The sequence below is a fragment of the Nerophis lumbriciformis genome, linkage group LG07 (assembly GCF_033978685.3).
Source record: "Nerophis lumbriciformis linkage group LG07, RoL_Nlum_v2.1, whole genome shotgun sequence".
Classification (NCBI taxonomy): domain Eukaryota; kingdom Metazoa; phylum Chordata; class Actinopteri; order Syngnathiformes; family Syngnathidae; genus Nerophis; species Nerophis lumbriciformis.
Genome location: NC_084554.2, coordinates 31701148 through 31719522, shown reverse-complemented (window position 1 = coordinate 31719522; position 18375 = coordinate 31701148). Strand labels below are relative to the sequence as shown.

The following is an 18375-nucleotide window of genomic DNA, read 5'->3' as shown; positions in this document are numbered from 1 at the left end:
AGTACCGCAAAGTACAGCAAAGTACTGAAAAGTACTGAAATAATTTTAGTACTGGTACCAAAATATTGGTATCGTTGCAAAACTACAATCGCATCTTCACTATCATTGATGACAGCGGCATAAATAATAAAACAGGTGAGCCTCCATCGTCAAGCTATCATAACAGCTGCAATGTGCACTGAAGGATGCCTACCCTACAAACCACGCGGCTGTTGCAAATCACCTTGGGTGTTCCCAAATTTGCCTGCCGAGGTAATCCATTAACTAGACACACGAAGACAAACGGCACGGCGGAGTGTTGATGCAATCAGGTTGCGAAAACATCTCCGGGGCCACGGCGCCAAACCGCCTCTTCGCCATCCTCCTGCTTTCTTTTTAATCTGCCCTCTCCTTCAATTATCCCAATGTCAGCACCACCGGGAAACTTTGCGTGTGGATGAATTAGCAGCAAACGAGGTTTGCAGCAGGTAAGCCGACGCTGTACTCTGTCATTGTCATAGCAGTGGCTCCGACTAAACAGTTTGCATACCTGTTTAAGTATTACAGGTTTTAACGCCTCCCTTCTAGGTACGGTGATCCAAGGGAGGGTGACAGGAGACAATTAATAAGGTCCGCCTGCATCACTTCCTTTACATAATTAATGGGGCTCATTACTGAAGCCATCGTAGCTCTCTAGAACCCTCCGTAACTCAGAACATTACAGCATCAGAGACATTGGGGATGGGAAGATTCTTGTCCATTTTTAAGGTAAGCTTTATAAATGGGCGATATGGCCTAAAATGTGTATTGAGATTGCAGCCCCCTGTCATAACGATATACAGTCATGGTCAAAAGTTTACATAATGTCATGGCTGTCTTGAGTTTCCAATAATTTCTACAACTCTTATTTTTTTTGTGAAAGAGTGATTGGAGCACATACTTGTTGGTCACAAAAAACATTCATGAAGTTTGGTTCTTTTATGAATTTATTATGGGTCTACTGAAAATGTGACCAAATCTGCTGGGTCAAAAGTATACATACAGCAATGTTAATATTTGGTTACATGTCCCTTGGCAAGTTTCACTGCAATAAGGCGCTTTTGGTAGCCATCCACAAGCTTCTGGTTACATTTTTGACCACTCCTCTTGACAAAATTGGTGCAGTTCAGCTCAATTTATTGGTTTTCTGACATGGACTTGTTTCTTCAGCATTGTCCACATGTTTATGTCAGGACTTTGGGAAGGCCATTCTAAAACCTTAATTCTAGCCTGATTTAGCCATTTCTTTTACCACTTTTGACATGTGTTTGGGGTCATTGTCCTGTTGGAACACCCAACTGCGCTCAAGACCCAACCTCCGGGCTGATGATTTTAGGTTGTCCTGAAGAATTTGGAGGTAATCCTCATTTGTCATTGTCCCATTTACTCTCTGTAAAGCACCAGTTCCATTGGCAGCAAAACAGGCCCAGAGCATAATACTACCAACACCATGCTTGACAGTAGGAATGGTGTTCCATTAAAGGCCTCACCTTTTTTCCTCCATACATATTGTCTGGTATTGTGGCCAAACAGCTCAACTTTTGTTTCTTCTGACATCACATGGACAAAGATAAGACCTTCTGGAGTAAAGTTCTGTGGTCAGGAAATGACCCCAAACACACGTCAAAAGTGGCTAAATGGCTAAATCGGGCTCAAATTAAGGTTTTAGAATGATCTTCCCAAAGTCCTGACTTAAACGTGTGGACAATGCTGAAGAAACAAATCCATGTCAGAAAACCAACAAATTGAGCTGAATTGCACCAATTTTGTCAAGAGGAGTGGTCAAAAATTCAACCAGAAGCTTGCCAGAAGCTTGTGGATGGCTACCAAAAGCGTCTTATTGCAGTGAAACTTGCCAATGGACATGTAACCAAATATTAACATTGCTGTATGTATACTTTTGACCGAACAGATTTGGTCACATTTTCAGTAGACCTATAATAAATTCATAAAAGAACCAGAGGAATGTGTGAAACTGAAAAAATGCAAAAAGAATGCTGTTGTAAGTTAATAATACTAACACAAACACTTGTAGACGTACTAGCATATTAACTAATGCTAACGATGCCAGCTTCATTACACATCGATAGCATGTACAGAAAAGCATGAAAACACTCCTATAGACATCACACATGGTACGGTTTAGTAAGTATAAACATGCATCCATCCATTTTCTACCGCTTTAGCTGCATTCGGGCGGAAGGCGGGGTACACCCTGGACAAGTCGCCACCTCATCGCAAGGCCAACACAGATAGACAGACAACATTCACACTCACAGTTTAAGTTATATTGTAAAACTTACAAACATTGCTTGGAGTGATGAATGGAGAATCCATACGAGTAGAAACGCTACGGACAGCTGGAAGACTGAATGGCACTAGGGATGTCCGATTATATCGGACTGACGATATTATCGGCCGATAAATGCTTTAAAATGTAATATCGGAAATTATCGGTATCGGTTTCAAAATGATCGGTATCAGTTTCAAAAATTAAAATGTATGACTTTTTAAAACGCCGCAGTGTACACGGACGTAGAGAGAAGTACAGAGCGTCAATAAACCTTAAAAGCACTGCCTTTGCGTGCCGGCCCAGCCACATAATATCTACGGCTTTTCATACACACAAGTGAATGCAAACATACTGGGTCAACAGCCATACAGGTCACACTGAGGGTGGCTGTATAAACAACTTTAACACTGTTATAAATATGCACCCACACCAAACAAGAATGACAAACACATTTCGGGAAAACATCCACATCGTAACACAACATAAACACAACAAAACAAATACCCAGAACCCCTTGCAGCACTAACACTTTCGGGACGCTACAATATAGGTTGAACAAATGAACCTTTTAATAGGGACCCAAACAGGTTTTGCATTGAATATTGAACAAGCAAGGCTTATATAACTTTATAGTGACAAGCAAAATCGAGTTTCAAATAATAATAATAATAATTAAAAAATATCAATGGCATATCAAATACAATTTAAATAAAAATTGAATGCCTCTTTTCTATTTGCAGCCTTCTGAGATAAATATCAAAATTTTTAACCAGGCTAATACATTTGAAAATAAAATAACAATGAATAAACCAACCATTCAGGACTTTAAACTGCTCAGTTTGCAACACACTGATCTCATCTGATGTGCCCAAGCCAGATACCTGGCATCTTTTCTTGGATGCTAGTTCATTAATGTCGGGGCTCAGGCTTTGAGCTGAGGCAACCTTCATTATCGAATGAAGGTGTTCATCAGTCATTATATCTCCTAGTCCACCCGGACCACAGTCTTGGGGGCGTGCCTTAAAGGCACTGCCTTTAACGTCCTCTACGAGCTGTCGTCACGTCCGCTTTTCATCCATTCTAACAACGTGCCGGCCCAGTCACAAGATATGTGCGGCTTCTGTACGCACACACACGTGAATGCAACGCATACTTGATCAACAGCGATACAGGTTACACTGAGGGTGGCCATATAAACAACTTTAACACTGTAGCGTCTCGAAAGAGTTAGTGCTGCAAAGGGTTCTGAGTATTTGTTCTGTTGTGTTTATGTTGTGTTACGGTGCGGATGTTCTCCCAAAATGTGTTTGTCATTCTTGTTTGGTGTGGGTTCACAGTGTGGCGTATATTTCTAACAGTGTTAAAGTTGTTTATACGGCCACTCTCAGTGTAACTTGTATCGCTGTTGATCAAGTATGCGTTGCATTCACTCGTGTGTGCGTGCAGAAGCCGCACATATTATGTGACTGGGCCAGCACTTGTTGGACTGGATGAAAAGTGGACGTGACGATTTACGGGACGGGTATTGAAATCTTGGAGTCTCCCGGGAGGGTTGGCAAGTATGACAATTAGCGGTGAATGCGGTATTACCGCGGCACCGCCGCTGTATATAATCAGCGGGCCAGAGTTTGACACCCATGCTCTATAGGATTTTTTTCTGATAATGACTGGCAACATGACCCCAAGATGCGGAGATGGCAGACGGCAACCCTGCCTCACCCTAATGATGAAAAACCAGGCTGTCACGGTTGTGCATGGTTCCGATTGGCGTGAACCCAGGATTCAGAGACAGGAGGCGAAGAGTGGCTCAGAAGGTCATTTCATTAAATAAGTATAGGCAGAGGAAAATAATATAGGTTGGACAAACAGCAACGTGAGATATACACACATAACAGTGAACCAGCATTGAGCAGGCGACACTGGTAAATAAACCCTCCTGATTGCCGATCAGGAACAGGTGAGGAGAATAGCGCTCAGATCACTGCAGAACAAACCAAAACAGGAAGTGGAACTAAAATAAGATTGCTAGAAAAGAAGAAACACTGAACATAGGAAACCAAAGGAAAGGTGAAGCAACACAAAGTAGTTCTAAATAGTATGCGTATATAGAATACAAACAAACAATGAACAAGTGTCATTAATAAGGCAACGCTGGCAGACAAACCCTCCTGATTGGCAATCAGGGGCAGGGAAATCTCCTGATTGCCAACCAGGAACAGGTGAGGAGACCAGCACTCTGAATTAGAGGTGAAAACTATGCAGGACATACAACACAAGAACTGAAAATAGGTACAGCAAAATAAAATTGCTGGACAGGAAATAATACCAAAACACAGGAAAACACAACAAAAGTATGTTGTCTCTTTTGCTGTTTATTTTTTCTTTCTTTTGTTTTCTTTCGCTGTTTAGATAAATCTTCCATAGCAATTATGGACTGACTGATTGGTAAACTTGGGGCCAAGTAAATATTACTCACATTGTTGGTCTTTCACTAAACATGATAAATAAACAAGCACTGAAGCATATAAAAGGTAAGCCCAAAATATAAACATTATTCTTTTACCTGTTTTCTGATAGCTAAAATGGCATAAAGGTGTTCGGCCGTCCCTTGGTTAAAACGTATATCCTGTTCAATACCTTTCTAAATGTTTCCAGTATAGTAAAAGTAGACACAGAGACCCCGGTTTTTTCTTTTCCCTCGTCCCTCCTTTCAAATCTCAGCCAGCTAATGAAGGCCTTGTGGCCGACTCTTATTAAAAATTTCGCCCTTGCCTCTCATATTAATTGGGTTCATAATAAGAAATGCGGCGGATTCATTATTTAATTGCAGGGGCACATTTGGAATGCAGCTTCTGAAATGTATTTTTAATGAAAAACACTACATCCTGACCTAATCATATCAACCCTATTCTATCTAATTAGGGATGCAAAAAAACCATTAGAGTTGCAAAATATTAGTTTCAGCTCTTGTCGGGCTGCTCCTTTGCCTTTTGTTATATTTATATATATTTTTTCCCTGTGCGTGATGAATAGGTAATGAGAGGGGAAAGTGACAAAAATAATTGCACATTGGCAAATTATTCCAATAAAGATATGTTTTTAAAAAAGTGCAATAACCCGACCGTTAAATGACATACAGATTGTGTTAATATGTAATGCTAAATTAGAGACAATAGGGTTTTTCTTACATTTTTTTATTTGTATTTCCTTCAGCTGTAATTGTTGATTATGAATATAATTTGCAATAATACCGGTTGGGTTAAGGTTAAAATGCTGCACAGTTTGACTAGAAACAAGTACCTACATGAATGCTTACTGTATATCAGAGTTTTTGAAGGCGTATGTGCAAAGAGCAAAAGGGAGTTAATGAAGATGAAGAGCATGTGCCGCTACAAATCCTCCAGACTAAATTAAAGAGGGGCCTGGCCAAGTTCTATTTCCCTTATCTCGACAAGTCACATTTTCACTCGCTTTGCAAAGATTTCACATCGGCGGTGTGGGCTTGGCGCTAATACAACGTCTCACTCCGTGTTGTCGCCGTTGACCCCAAGCCTGGCTGTCAAACAGGCGGGAGTCTCAGTCCTCATTTCACGGAGACCGATATTTATGCAAAGTGTGTGACATTGAGTTGCCCGGCGCACGTTGAGATAAAGGTATAGCATATCCATCAGTCTTTTTATTTTTATTTTTATAACAAATAATATGATTGAAATATCACTGGATTATGGTTTTCACACACTAACCAGGCAGCCTCCTAGTTGGGTTTCTGTTTTGGTAATTATCCTCTGCTAATTATAATGAAGCTAAATACCTCTGAGATGAGTTCCCAGCTTTTTGAAATGTAACTAAAGAAAATGCAATCATTTAAAATGAAACGAGTTTATGCATTGCCATAATTTCCGGACTTTTTTCCCAGGCTTTATACAATACTGTGGATAATTTATGTATTTTTCTAGGTTCACATAAATTCTGTCGCTTCAATTTAGGGTCACGGTGGACCAATGCAATAGTTTACGTAAAATCAAACGCACAATCACAATCATTCAGTCAGCCGTTTAGTGCGTTATGGACTCACCCTTGTCATGAAAAAGAAGCAACAAAAATGCACACGACGCAGCCCCAATGGCAAAGATAATCGACACAACCATCAAAAAAGGAAACAATAGCTGCACTGAACGTAAATCCACCATCACTACCAGGCCAAGATAGGCCGGAGGAGGAAGAGAAGGATGAAGAAGATCAGACTCAATGACTTTTCTCGTAGGTTTGTCGTGTTCAGGCACTGTCTTTTGTTAAATTTGTGAATGTTCACTAACGTTTGTGTAAATATTTCATGTTTCATTGTGCACATCTGCAGCTTATAGACTTGAGCGCCCAATATATGTACACAATATAATTATAAGGGTGCGGCCTATATTTTTGGTGCACTCTAAAGTCCCTAAATTACGGTAAATTAGACTATGTACTGTATTTGCTTGCAACGCTTCCAATCCTGAACCGCTGCACACAAACGGGTGAAAATCTGTCCAAACGTGCACCTCTACTGTTTCCTGTGCTATTATTTTTCTGACAAATTCATTAACACCAAAAATGTAATTGACTTGAAATTTCTCACACAGCTCAATATGCACTCGACAAAACTCTTCCTGTAACTTTAACGTTTTTATACAAATCACCACAACATTTTGGGGGACTAAGAAGCACATGTGTGTGCAATCTGAGCAGGGTTGGTTTAAAAAAACATGCCTTTGCAAGGGCACCGGCATGACTTTGCAACTAATAAGTCATTGTGCATTGTCTGATTTGCATAGATTATTAAAGGTATCCGTGTTACATGTATGCTAGCATGTTTTCCTTTTTTTTTTTTAATACATCTCAGGATGGGTACCGAATTCGGTACTGTTTTAGGCACTGACCGAAATATGTCGATACTGCCCGGTATCGGTTTGCGTAAAATCTAATTAAGTTATTTTGCTCTAGTAGTCACATTCAGTTGTAGACTAAACATTGGTAAAAATACTTGGCAAGGAAACAATCACTCAAGCAGCACTCAGAGCAGACTCAGTCAAATTGCTTCTCGATAATGTTGCAATTTGCAATGCAAACAAAGCAAGTATGCCAAACAGAAAACATTCAAACGTACAGTAAGAGTCCACTTTTTAAGAAGCTGTAGTTTGATTAATGGTCAATTTACATTGGCTTTGCCACATGCATGCTACTGATTAGCATCATCAATTTTACTTGGGATGAACTACCAATGCAATTTACATGTAGTACATGTAGTAGCCTGGATTTACACTGCATGGTTGAAGTTACACAATTTAGTTTAAACAAAAGGGGCAGATTAGAGCAGTGTTTTTCAAACTTTAGAGCCAAGGCACATTTTTTTTCATTGAAGAAATCCGGAGAAACACCGCCAGCAGAAAACATTAAAACATGAAACTCAGCAGCTGATATTGACAATAAAAAGTCGTTCTCACAAGTGTTGGATATGAATTAAAACCATAACCAAGCATGCAGCACTATAGCTCTTGTCTCTAAGTACTGTCACGACCTGTCACATCACACCGTGACTTATTTGGAATTTTTTAGTGTCTTTCTCTGTGTAGTGTTTTAGTTATTGTCTTGCGCTCCTATTTTGGTGACTTTTCCTGTTTTGTTGGTATTTTCCTATAGCAGTTTCATGTCTTCCTTAAGCGCTATTCCCCGCACCCGCTTTGTTTTAGCAATCAAGACTATTTAGGTTGTCGCTGTCTTTCTTTGTGTGGACATCGTTGATTGTCATGTCATGTTTGGATGTACTTTGTGGACGCCGTCTGCTCCACACGCTGTAAGTCTTTGCTGTCGTCCAGCATTCTGTTTTTGTTTACTTTGCAGCCAGTTCAGTTTTAGTTCAGTTTTGCATAGCCTTCCCTAAGCTTCAATGCCTTTTCTTAGGGGCACTCACCTTTTGTTTATTTTTGGTTTAGGCATTAGATACCCTTTTACCTGCGCACAGCCTACCGCTGTCGTCAAGTATTACATGGTTACTCTGCCGAGCTCGAGACAGCACCGACACTCAACAACGGCACATTTGCGGATTATAATTACTAGTTTGCAAATAATATTTTTAACCCAAATAGGTGAAATTACATCATCTCCCACGACACACTGGATTAGACAACCAAACAACACACCCATGCACTGCAAAAAGTCAGTGTTCAAAAACAAGAAAAATAAATACAAAAATTAGGGGTATTTTATTTGAACTAAGCAAAATTATCTGCCAATAGAACAAGAAAATGTGGCTTGTCAAGACTTTCCAAAACAAGTAAAATTAGCTAACCTCAATGAACCCAAAAATACCTTAAAATAAGTATATTCTCATTAATAACAAGTGCACTTTTCTTGGTAGAAAAAAAGAGACATTTTTGCTCAATATGTTGAAAAATATTCTTAAATTAGGTAAATACTAGTGCCATTATCTTGACATAATGGCATGCGCTCGGCATTACATTTCTTGAAACCAGCAAACTTATACTAAAAACTAATTTATTGTTCTTAATGGAAAGGCAACAAGGCAACCGCTTGTTACTCTCGGGGTCTCCGAGCCGCTCAGGCAAATCATATTGTCTAAAAATGCATTTTTCCATCGATAACATGACATCATCCCGCCAAGTGCGTGCTCTTTCATTCAATTTGTGCGCATATATACAGGCTGGCCCCCGTCCAAATTTTTTTCTATTGTAATTTTGAACAATTTATCTGAATATGCATGAACTCTTTCTGTTCAAAATTGTTTGAAATGTCACATGTTAAATGTTTAAATAGTCAGTTTACTGTACTGTGCCAACCGTGCTACTATATGAGTATGCATTGTCTATTGTTTCATTGAAAATAAAACAGCAAAGTCCATTTGGCCGTCATCTGTTTTAATTATGAGACACAATTGTGTCAAAGTCATGATTTTTTTTTTTTATGCTTGAAATAAGAAATTATTACTTTAAAAAAGCAGTTTTATACTTGTGAGTGTTGATGACACAGCTTTGCAACACTTGATATTCTAGTTCCAAGCATGTTTTACTCAATATATGTGGTCCTCTGTTGTCCTCTGTGTTTTAAAAATTTTGATTTCTATTTACTGTTTTAATTGGTTTTACTCTTTAAAATTGTTTTTAATCATATTTATTTTATATTGTTTTTAATTGTGTTTAATATTGTTGTGCAGCACTTTGGAAACATTTTGTTGTTTAAATGTGCTATATAAATAAAGTGGATTGGATTGGATTGAATAAAATCTCAGCAACAAGTTGTAATATCTTACTGAGATAATTTAGGACCAAAACACTTAAAACAAATAAAACACTCAAACATAATATCTGCTTAGTGAGAAGAAGTATCTTATCAGACAGAAAATAAGCAAATATCACTCTTATTTGAGATATTTAATCTTACTTAGATTTCAGTTTTTGCAGTGTGGTGAATGAAAAGACACCCATGGTAAATCAATACTACAGCATACAGCATTAAATATGGTCTCAATATGGCACAATAGAGGTACAAAGACCAGTAAATAATAAATACATTGAGAGTGATATTGATCCATGCTTTTAATTGATACTGTCCCTAGTTATGTCATATAAAAGTGACAATTAGTCCAATTAATCAAGAAAGGGTTAAAAATGAGGATTTTCTGGGGAGCCACAAGAAGAGACTTGCTTACCTTGCGCCTCTCGCCATTAAAACCCCTCCATTGCTCCGCCTTCTTGACAATGTAGCTAAGCTCCTGATTGGACAGCTCCAAGTCCTGCGGTAGAAAGTAAGTCCCCTCCTTGGCGGTGAGCCTCTGGAAGACGTCCAGAATGCGGCCGTCGTTGTGAAATCTAGAAGGAGTGGAAAAGAAGAAGTCAAAACCAAGTGGGAGTGGAAGCAGGAGGGATGCCAGCCTGAATCACTGTCTCTCCTGGGGTCACGTGGGGTCAAATACCTTAGCGAGACAAAACAAGCCGGGTAGCGTGTTGTTGTGCTGTCACCATGGCTTTTTTTTTAGGACAAGACACAATGGCGAACACACGGATAAAGTGCAAACGGAATCGGATACATCGGCTCGTTGTGTAGGAAGCACTTTGTTGTGTTTGTTTGTTTGATGCATCTGGTCATGTGTGGGAGTCCAATCCTGAGATGTTCCCGCTTCACTTTCACTTTGAGTCACATGGCGAAAGCAGACATCGTATTGATCCATAATACAAAGTGTTTCTTTTACACATGGATGCATGCAGCCAACCTTTAAAAAGGAATCAGCATGTCTGAATTATAAGAAAGAAAGAAAAACAGCATTGGCTGACCATCAAAACCAACCGACCTTGCGCCCTTCCATAGAGATTGTAGTCTGTCAGAGGGTAATCAACTCTCACATTCACACAACATGAAGGAAATAGGGATTTATGCATGGAAGTGTTGCTGGGCTTTGAACCCAGCATCATGCCCTGTCCCTCTTGGGATGGACATGATTGTAGTACCCACTACTATTTTCAGGCTATACTTGAATCACTCTTCTGATTCATTTATGCCGACTCTTGCAAAAAAAAGGACATCCATAGCTTTGCATCCTTATGCTTCAAAACGGAGTCTTTGTTGTTGGGGAAAGCCCTGCGTAATTTAAGTATAGGAGTGATCCACCCATTCTTCTTCAGTATTGTTAAGAATATATTAGGAAGGCACATACATTGGACCTCTGCCTTCAGTGTGATTGTTCTGCCCATAGACATTTACCGTTTACGTAGATGTTTTGGATATGTTGGATATGGCAAGAGCGACCGGAGATGCATCATTCATGTCCTGCATGAAATTGTACTAACCGGTTTACAGATATGTGTATAATACAACTATAGTTTGATGCTTACTTACAATCGTGGTCAAAGGTTTACATACACTTATAAAGCCTGCTCAGTGGCCTAGTGGGTAGATTGTCCGCCCTGAGATCGATAGGTTGTGAGTTCAAACCCCGGCTGAGTCATATAAAAATGGGACCTATTACCTCCCTGCTTGACACTCAGCATCAAGAGTTGGAATTGGGGGTTAAATCACCAAAATGATTCCCGGGCACGGCCACCGCTGCTGCCCACTGCTCCCCTCACCTCCCAGGGGGTGAACAAGGAGGTGGGTCAAATGCAGAGAACACATTTCACCACACCTAGTGTGTGTGTGACAATCATTGGTACTTTAACTTTAACTTTAAATAACATAATGTCATGGCTGTTTTGAGTTTCCAATAATTTCTACAACTCTTATTTTTTTGTGATAGAGTGATAGGAGCACATACTTGTTGGTCACAAAAAAAACATTCATGAAATTTGGTTATTTCATAAATTTATTATGGGTCTACTGAAAATGTGACCAAATCTGTTGGGTCAAAAGTATACATTCAGCAATGTTAATATTTGCTTACATGTCCCTTGGCAAGTTTCACTGCAATAAGGCGCTTTTGGTAGCCATCCACAAGCTTCTGGCAAGCTTCTGGTGGAATTTTTGACCACTCCTCTTGACAAAATTAGTGCAGTTCAGCTAAATTTGTTGGTTTTCAGACATGGGCTTGTTTCTTCAGCATTGTCCACACGTTTAAGTCAGGACTTTGGGAAAGCCATTCTAAAACCTTCATTGTAGCCTGATTTAGCTATTGCTTTACCACCTTTGACATGTGTTTGGGGTCATTGTCCTGTTGGAACACCCAACTGTGCCCAACTGTGAGGATTTTAGCTTGTCCTGAAGAATTTGGAGGTAATTATCCTTTTTCATTGTCCCATTTACTCTCTGTAAAGCATCAGTTCTATTGGCAGCAAAACAGGCCCAGAGCATAATACTACCACCACCATGTTTGACGGTAGATATGGTGTTCCTGGGATTAAAGGCCTCACTTTTTCTCCTCCAAACATATTGCTGGGTATTGTGGCAAAACAGCTACATTTTCAAGTGGACCCCGACTTAAACAAGTTGAAAAACTTATTCGGGTGTTACCATTTAGTGGTCAATTGTACGGAATATGTTCTTCACTGTGCAACCTACTAATAAAAGTCTCAATCAATCAATCAATCAAAAAAAACATCCAGCACTTTGTTGAAGGCTAAATAAAGGTAACACCAAAACGAAGAAACAATAGTAAGTATTTTTTTTCCATATGACTACTACCGTTAACGTCAGCACCGGTGTCATACAGGTCCAAATTAATTGTTTGCCAGTGTCCAAAAAGGATAAAAGAGTAAATCATCAATATGCATATTGTATCTTTAGCCAATGAATAAAGACTGCCTAAAATGTAATTAAAAAGGATAACAGTCCATTCTATCTATACTTACAGCCCAAGGCCTTTTTTTTTCCCCAAAATGGGTCATGCTCTGTGTCAGAGCCCCTTCCTTGGAGCCAGTAGGAAAACTGTAACCCATAAAATTATCAGCCTTGCTTCAGCCCTGTGGCCTACATTCAATACAAACCCGCGTGGCGCTTGAGTGGCAGAAGTCATTATTCCCGGCCGCTGTTTTAATATTGTCCATTTAGCCGCAGCCCGATAAGCGTCCCGCTTACTGAAATTAGATGCCACCCTCTGCTCGGCCGCCAATCTCAAACTGATTAATTCAATAAGGGTTTTCTTACATTTGGGTCCGGTAATGGAATTTGGCCACCAGATACAAGGCTGTGAGCGCACACCTTGAATGAATACTCCGCCACTCATACTGTAAGCCACCTTTAATTGTTCCACTATTTTAAAAGCCTCTTTAAGTCTTGGAGGTGCGTTCAGGGGATTTCTGACTTTCAACCAATGAAAAGTCTGTTGCACCAAATTTCTATGGAAGTGCTCTGAATACTGAGAGAAGATGTTGCACATTAATGGCGGTGCCCATTGTGAGTGTAAAACGTACGACACTAAACAGAATTGTATTTTTGACCCCAATTAGTCTTTAAAATTACTAGGGTTTGATTTTATAAGTTGCTAATTAAAATGGAACCATCCAGGCTCCAAATGTCACTAGATATTGAAATACTCAGTTTGCCCAATAGATGTGGTTGTGGCCCTCAACACTGCAGAGGCCCTGAAAATGAAAATAATTATAATAGTATATACTGGCTATACAAGTTATCACCATTCATCACAACAATTGTTTTGCTCCATCATATTTTCGATTATTCATTTTGTTAATTTCTTTTTTCTTCTCAGCACTGTTCTTTAGACTCACATACTTCCTTCCCATGGTTGGGAAATCTGAGGTATGTCGAATCCCAGCAATAAGGTAATGCTAGCAAGTCAGACCAGATGTTTTGATCGGGGTTCCCCGTGGCTTTGGCTTTGTTAACTAATGGAGGGGATGCTTGAAACTCAAGTTATTGTTTGCAACTTAAAGCATAAAACTAGCCAAGAGACGTCTCTTATCATAAAACACTCTTAAGTTGAGGTACGACTCTTTTGTATGTAAATATAAACAGCAAGCATATTAACGTTGTCGAAAAACTTTAAGTTCAGACCTCAAAATCTCTAAGTAGCATGTAGCTTAAATCAATTTGGAATATAGCATCCACTCCCATGAATTATTCTATTGCACTATGACTTGTGCATTACTTGCCAAGTCTTTGGATACAAAAACTCCATAGTGTTCACTCTTCATTCCATAGAGTCATGGGCTGGTCTACTGTACTTAGATAGGTTATAAGGCCAATAAATAATAATGTTTTGGCAATGTGTGGACTATGGGGTGTTTTGTTTTCCCGGAATGCAAAGGAAAGTTGGAGCGGGCAAGGCGTGAAGGTAAGGACATATTTATTTTTATCACTATCAAAAGGAACAAACGAAAAGCGCACAAGGGCGGAAGTACAAACTTGGCCATGAACAAAATTAACACATAAACAGACTAAGGACATGAAACAAAACTTACTTGGTCAATCATGGAAAGATAATAGAACTATGGCATGGATGCGTAATCATGGAGGTGTCAGAGTTAATGTCGCCAGGCTTACATCCTGGCAACAATGGGCTTAAATAATTTCAGACATGATTGACAACAGGTGCGCGAGTGCAAAACGTGAAACAGGTGAAACTAATGGTTGCTATGGTGACAAAACAAACAAGAATGCACAAAGAGTCCAAAAACCAAACCGAACATAACCAAAACAAAACATGATCACACAGACATGACATGTTTATGCATAAAGATTCAAAGACAAGCGCCATCTGATGCATTGAGTTACGTTTGTAAATAGGTCAGTGTTTTTTTATTTATTTTTTATCGTGCTCTGTTTGTGTTGTGTTGTGTTTGCTCGGCTCTCTCACTATCTTTTAACCTGCCCATTGTACAGCACTCTGGCTACCCCTGTGGTAAATTGTAAATGTGCTTTATAAATAAAGTTGATTTGATTTGATTTGACTTGTTTGTGAAATTATTTCAATCTTCCAAGATTTTTTTTTTGCCATTGAGACTTGGCGTTTGAGCCTGCGGGGGTGGAAGACAGAGTTATTTCTGAATGGATGTTTAAGTATAGTGTGCTGGGGAAGGGCAGTGTGTTGCAGGAAGGGTATTCATATTCATTGTCAGACTGTCCCTCCCTGACGCTTTTGTTTAGAGATAGCCATGACTTTTATTACTCGCACAATTTGAGCTGTCATGCTTAAGATGCATAAAATGGAGCTGGAATATTTGGCATTTAAATACAGCATGAGATGTTAGCAGTCTCACCTGAGCAGGTAAATACAGAGGATGGTGACGGACAGGAGGAAAATGACAGCATAAAGGAAGAGGGTGATGATCACCCCGGCTGCACCCGATTGGTCCACTCGGCGGAAGTGCCAGTAAAGTTTGGCGGCGTCCCCCACTGGTCTATCTGGGCTGTAAACGAGATGCTGCAAAGACAATTATTTGAGTATATTAACTTCAAGGTGTAAGGATTGCCGCCCCACAGCAATGTGTGACCTGGCTGGTAGCATAATTATACTGTATATTAAGTGTATTCATGTTTTTCAAATAAAAAAAACTGTTGGCAAATAGTGATTTATATTGGATGTATGGATTTATAATACAAACAAAAGGTGTACACAAAATGTATGCAGTATTTTGACACTGGCTAGTACTTTATGATCAGAACACACTATGTCCCTGTGACCAATAAAAGGACACGCAACTAACCTTGCACTTTTTCTCTCTCATCCTCTCTCCCCTCCTCATTTTTTTCGTAATCTAAAGTCACTTTGCCAAGATAAAGTGAACTCCTATTTAAAGTGCACAAGTGTCCAAGTTATTTTTAAGTGACTTACCCCAAGGACGGCGTCCACTGCAAGGACTGCCAGGGGGTGCAGGACTGTCCACACTCCCTGAGCCATGATAAACTTTGACGTGAAGGAAGGGAGTGAGCCAAATATCTGTTGACAGCCCCATCTGATCAGAACCAGCAGGAACGTTACTGCGTTCAAGGTCAGGGGACCCACCACCACCATCGCCAGCTCCTCGCGGGTGTGGAGCAGAGAACTCTGGTACACAAGGTCCACCGTGTGTGCGTGGAACTGGAATCTGGTGGCGGGGGATTATGTGCATGTGTCAATATGGTGATGTGATGCTGCTTTGGGGACATCCATTCACATTATATCAATGTTTCGTATATCATTGTCGGGCCATGATTGCCCCTAGAGGACCGCCCAAAAAATATCTGTTTTTCAAATGCGGCATATGGGCCGCAGTGGTACTCAATTGTAATACACGTGTTCACCACTTGTGGCAGTAAAGAGATAAAGTCAAAGAGCTGTTTCTTTAGCGCCAAAATTATGACTAAGGTGATGAAACAATATTTAAATGTTCACTTAAATTGTAATTATAGTTTGTTTAGGTAACATATATTAATAGTATTTATTATTAGAATGTATTTTTTTTGTATCATATAATTTTGACAAAATAATACAATGATAAGTGACACAATATGTTACTGCATACGTCAGCAGCTAAATTAGGACAGTGGTTCTCAACCTTTTTCCAGTGATGTACCCTCTGTGAACATTGTTTTAATTCAAGTACCCCCTAATCAGAGCAAAGCATTTTTGGTTGAAAAAAAGAGATAAAGAAGTAAAATACAGCACTATGTCATCAGTTTCTGATTTATTAAATTGTATAACAGTGCAAAATATTGCTCATTTGTAGTGGTCTTTCTTGAACTATTTGGAAAAAAAGATATAAAAATAACTAAAAACTTGTTGAAAAATAAACAAGTGATTCAAATAACCTACTTGATTTGATGTTCAGTTTATGAAATTCAATTCATATTTTCTTGAAGTATTATTCAATAAATATATTTATAAAGGATTTTTAAATTGTTGCTATTTTTAGAATATTTAAAAAAAATCTCACATACCCCTTGGCATACCTTCAAGTACCCCCAGGGGTACGCGTAACCCCATTTGAGAACCACTGAATTAGGAGACTTTGTTTGTTTACTTACTACTAAAAGACAAGTTATCTTGTATGTTCACTATTTTATTTAAAGACAAACTTGCAATAAGAAACATATGTTCAATGTACCCTAAGATTTTTTGTTAAAATAAAGACAATAATGCAATTGTTTGTGGTCCCCTTTATTTAGAAAAGTGCCAAAAAGTATCTAAATAATTTTGGTACCGTTATCGATACCAACATATTGGTATCTAGACAACAGTAGTCCCTTCTTTTGTAGAACATTTTATTTGTATTTATTTTTGTAATCAGCCTGACCTTCCATCCATCCATTTTCTACCGCTTATTCCCTTCGGGGTCGCGGGGGCGCTGGAGCCTATCTCAGCTACAATCGGGCGGAAGGCGGGGTACACCCTGGACAAGTCGCCACCTCATCGCAGATCAGCCTGACCTAAGCCTTGATAATATTGTTTGTGTTTAACACATACTTTCATATCATTTGATAAGGTGTATCATGTTAAACTGTAAGTAGGTTAGATATAATTGTTGAATATGACTAAAATCAATAGTAAGATTACTAATTCAGTGTTAATATTTGAGTGGGGCCCGGAGAACTCTACAGTGGAAAAGTTGGGCCCCCAGGTCAGAAAGGTTACGAATTCTTGTATTATATCATATTATTTGTGTTTAATGTAAGAAGAAAGTGTATTCCGTCTCATGCTATAAAACTGTTTTTTTTTTACCTGCTATAAAGTTCACCCTTCTGGAAGCTGCATTTACAGCAAGCCTCATGAGCTCCTTAATCTTCCCAACAGTCAGGAGGAGGCAAAGCCAGTCCTCTTTATGCTCATTAAGTCGCACCTAACTTGCTTCAAAAGTCCCAACGTGTTCCTGATCCTGTCCATTAATCCTGCTGACGACGTCCTTTAGTGTTTTATGTGAAGCAAAATATTGCAGGTTCTATCTCTTTTAATCTTTTTAAGGCAGGGTCTGCATTTTGAAAGTATCCCAAGCATTATAAATTATGCCATTTTGAACTCACAGATTTTGTATAGAGGTTCTTAACACAATTGTCTGGATCAAAACAATGCATTGCAAGACCAGAACAAAAGTGCCTTTCATTGGCCCAAGTGTGAAGCTATAGATCATATATGACAAATATAACTGTGTAGTTTGACAGGAAACATTTTGTAGACATTATTTAAATGGTTTGTGTTAGAACAATAACTGATAATTAGCAATTTGGACTACATCATTTTCGGTTTTGCTTTTTTTGGTGTCAGAAGTTGAATGCTAATGGAATGCTCATTAAGTCCAGTCGGACTTGCAGTAAAAATCCATTGCATAGATGATTCGGTCCACATACTTTTCTGTTTTATGTGAAGCAAAACAATATATTTTATTGTATTTTCATGGTTTTGATGCCAAGTCTCTATTATATATATTTTTTTTGGCAGGGGTTGTATTTTGAAGGTGTCTCAAGCATAATAAATTATGCATTTTAAACTCACATATTCTGTGTAGAGGTTTTTGACACAATGGTAACTGATTTTGCCTGGATCAAAACAATACTACAAAAAAGGTACAGTTAATTGACCCATGTGTGAAGCTGTATATGACAAATATAACTGTAGTTTGGCAAAAATATTTTTTAAGATTGTTTTATGT

General features: G+C 39.0%; 1 protein-coding gene across 1 annotated transcript in view; it reads right to left on the bottom strand.

Annotated features, from left to right (window-relative positions):
• Window positions 1-18375, bottom strand: part of ofcc1 (orofacial cleft 1 candidate 1) — a 219548-nt gene that overhangs the window by 74631 nt on the left and 126542 nt on the right. Inside the window, exons 13-15 of the mRNA XM_072913410.1 lie at window positions 15585-15837; window positions 15010-15173; window positions 10014-10173 (exon numbers count right to left, since the gene is read on the bottom strand). Of these exons, the coding sequence (XP_072769511.1) occupies window positions 10014-10173; window positions 15010-15173; window positions 15585-15837 (577 nt within the window). The remainder of the gene's footprint in view (window positions 1-10013; window positions 10174-15009; window positions 15174-15584; window positions 15838-18375) is intronic.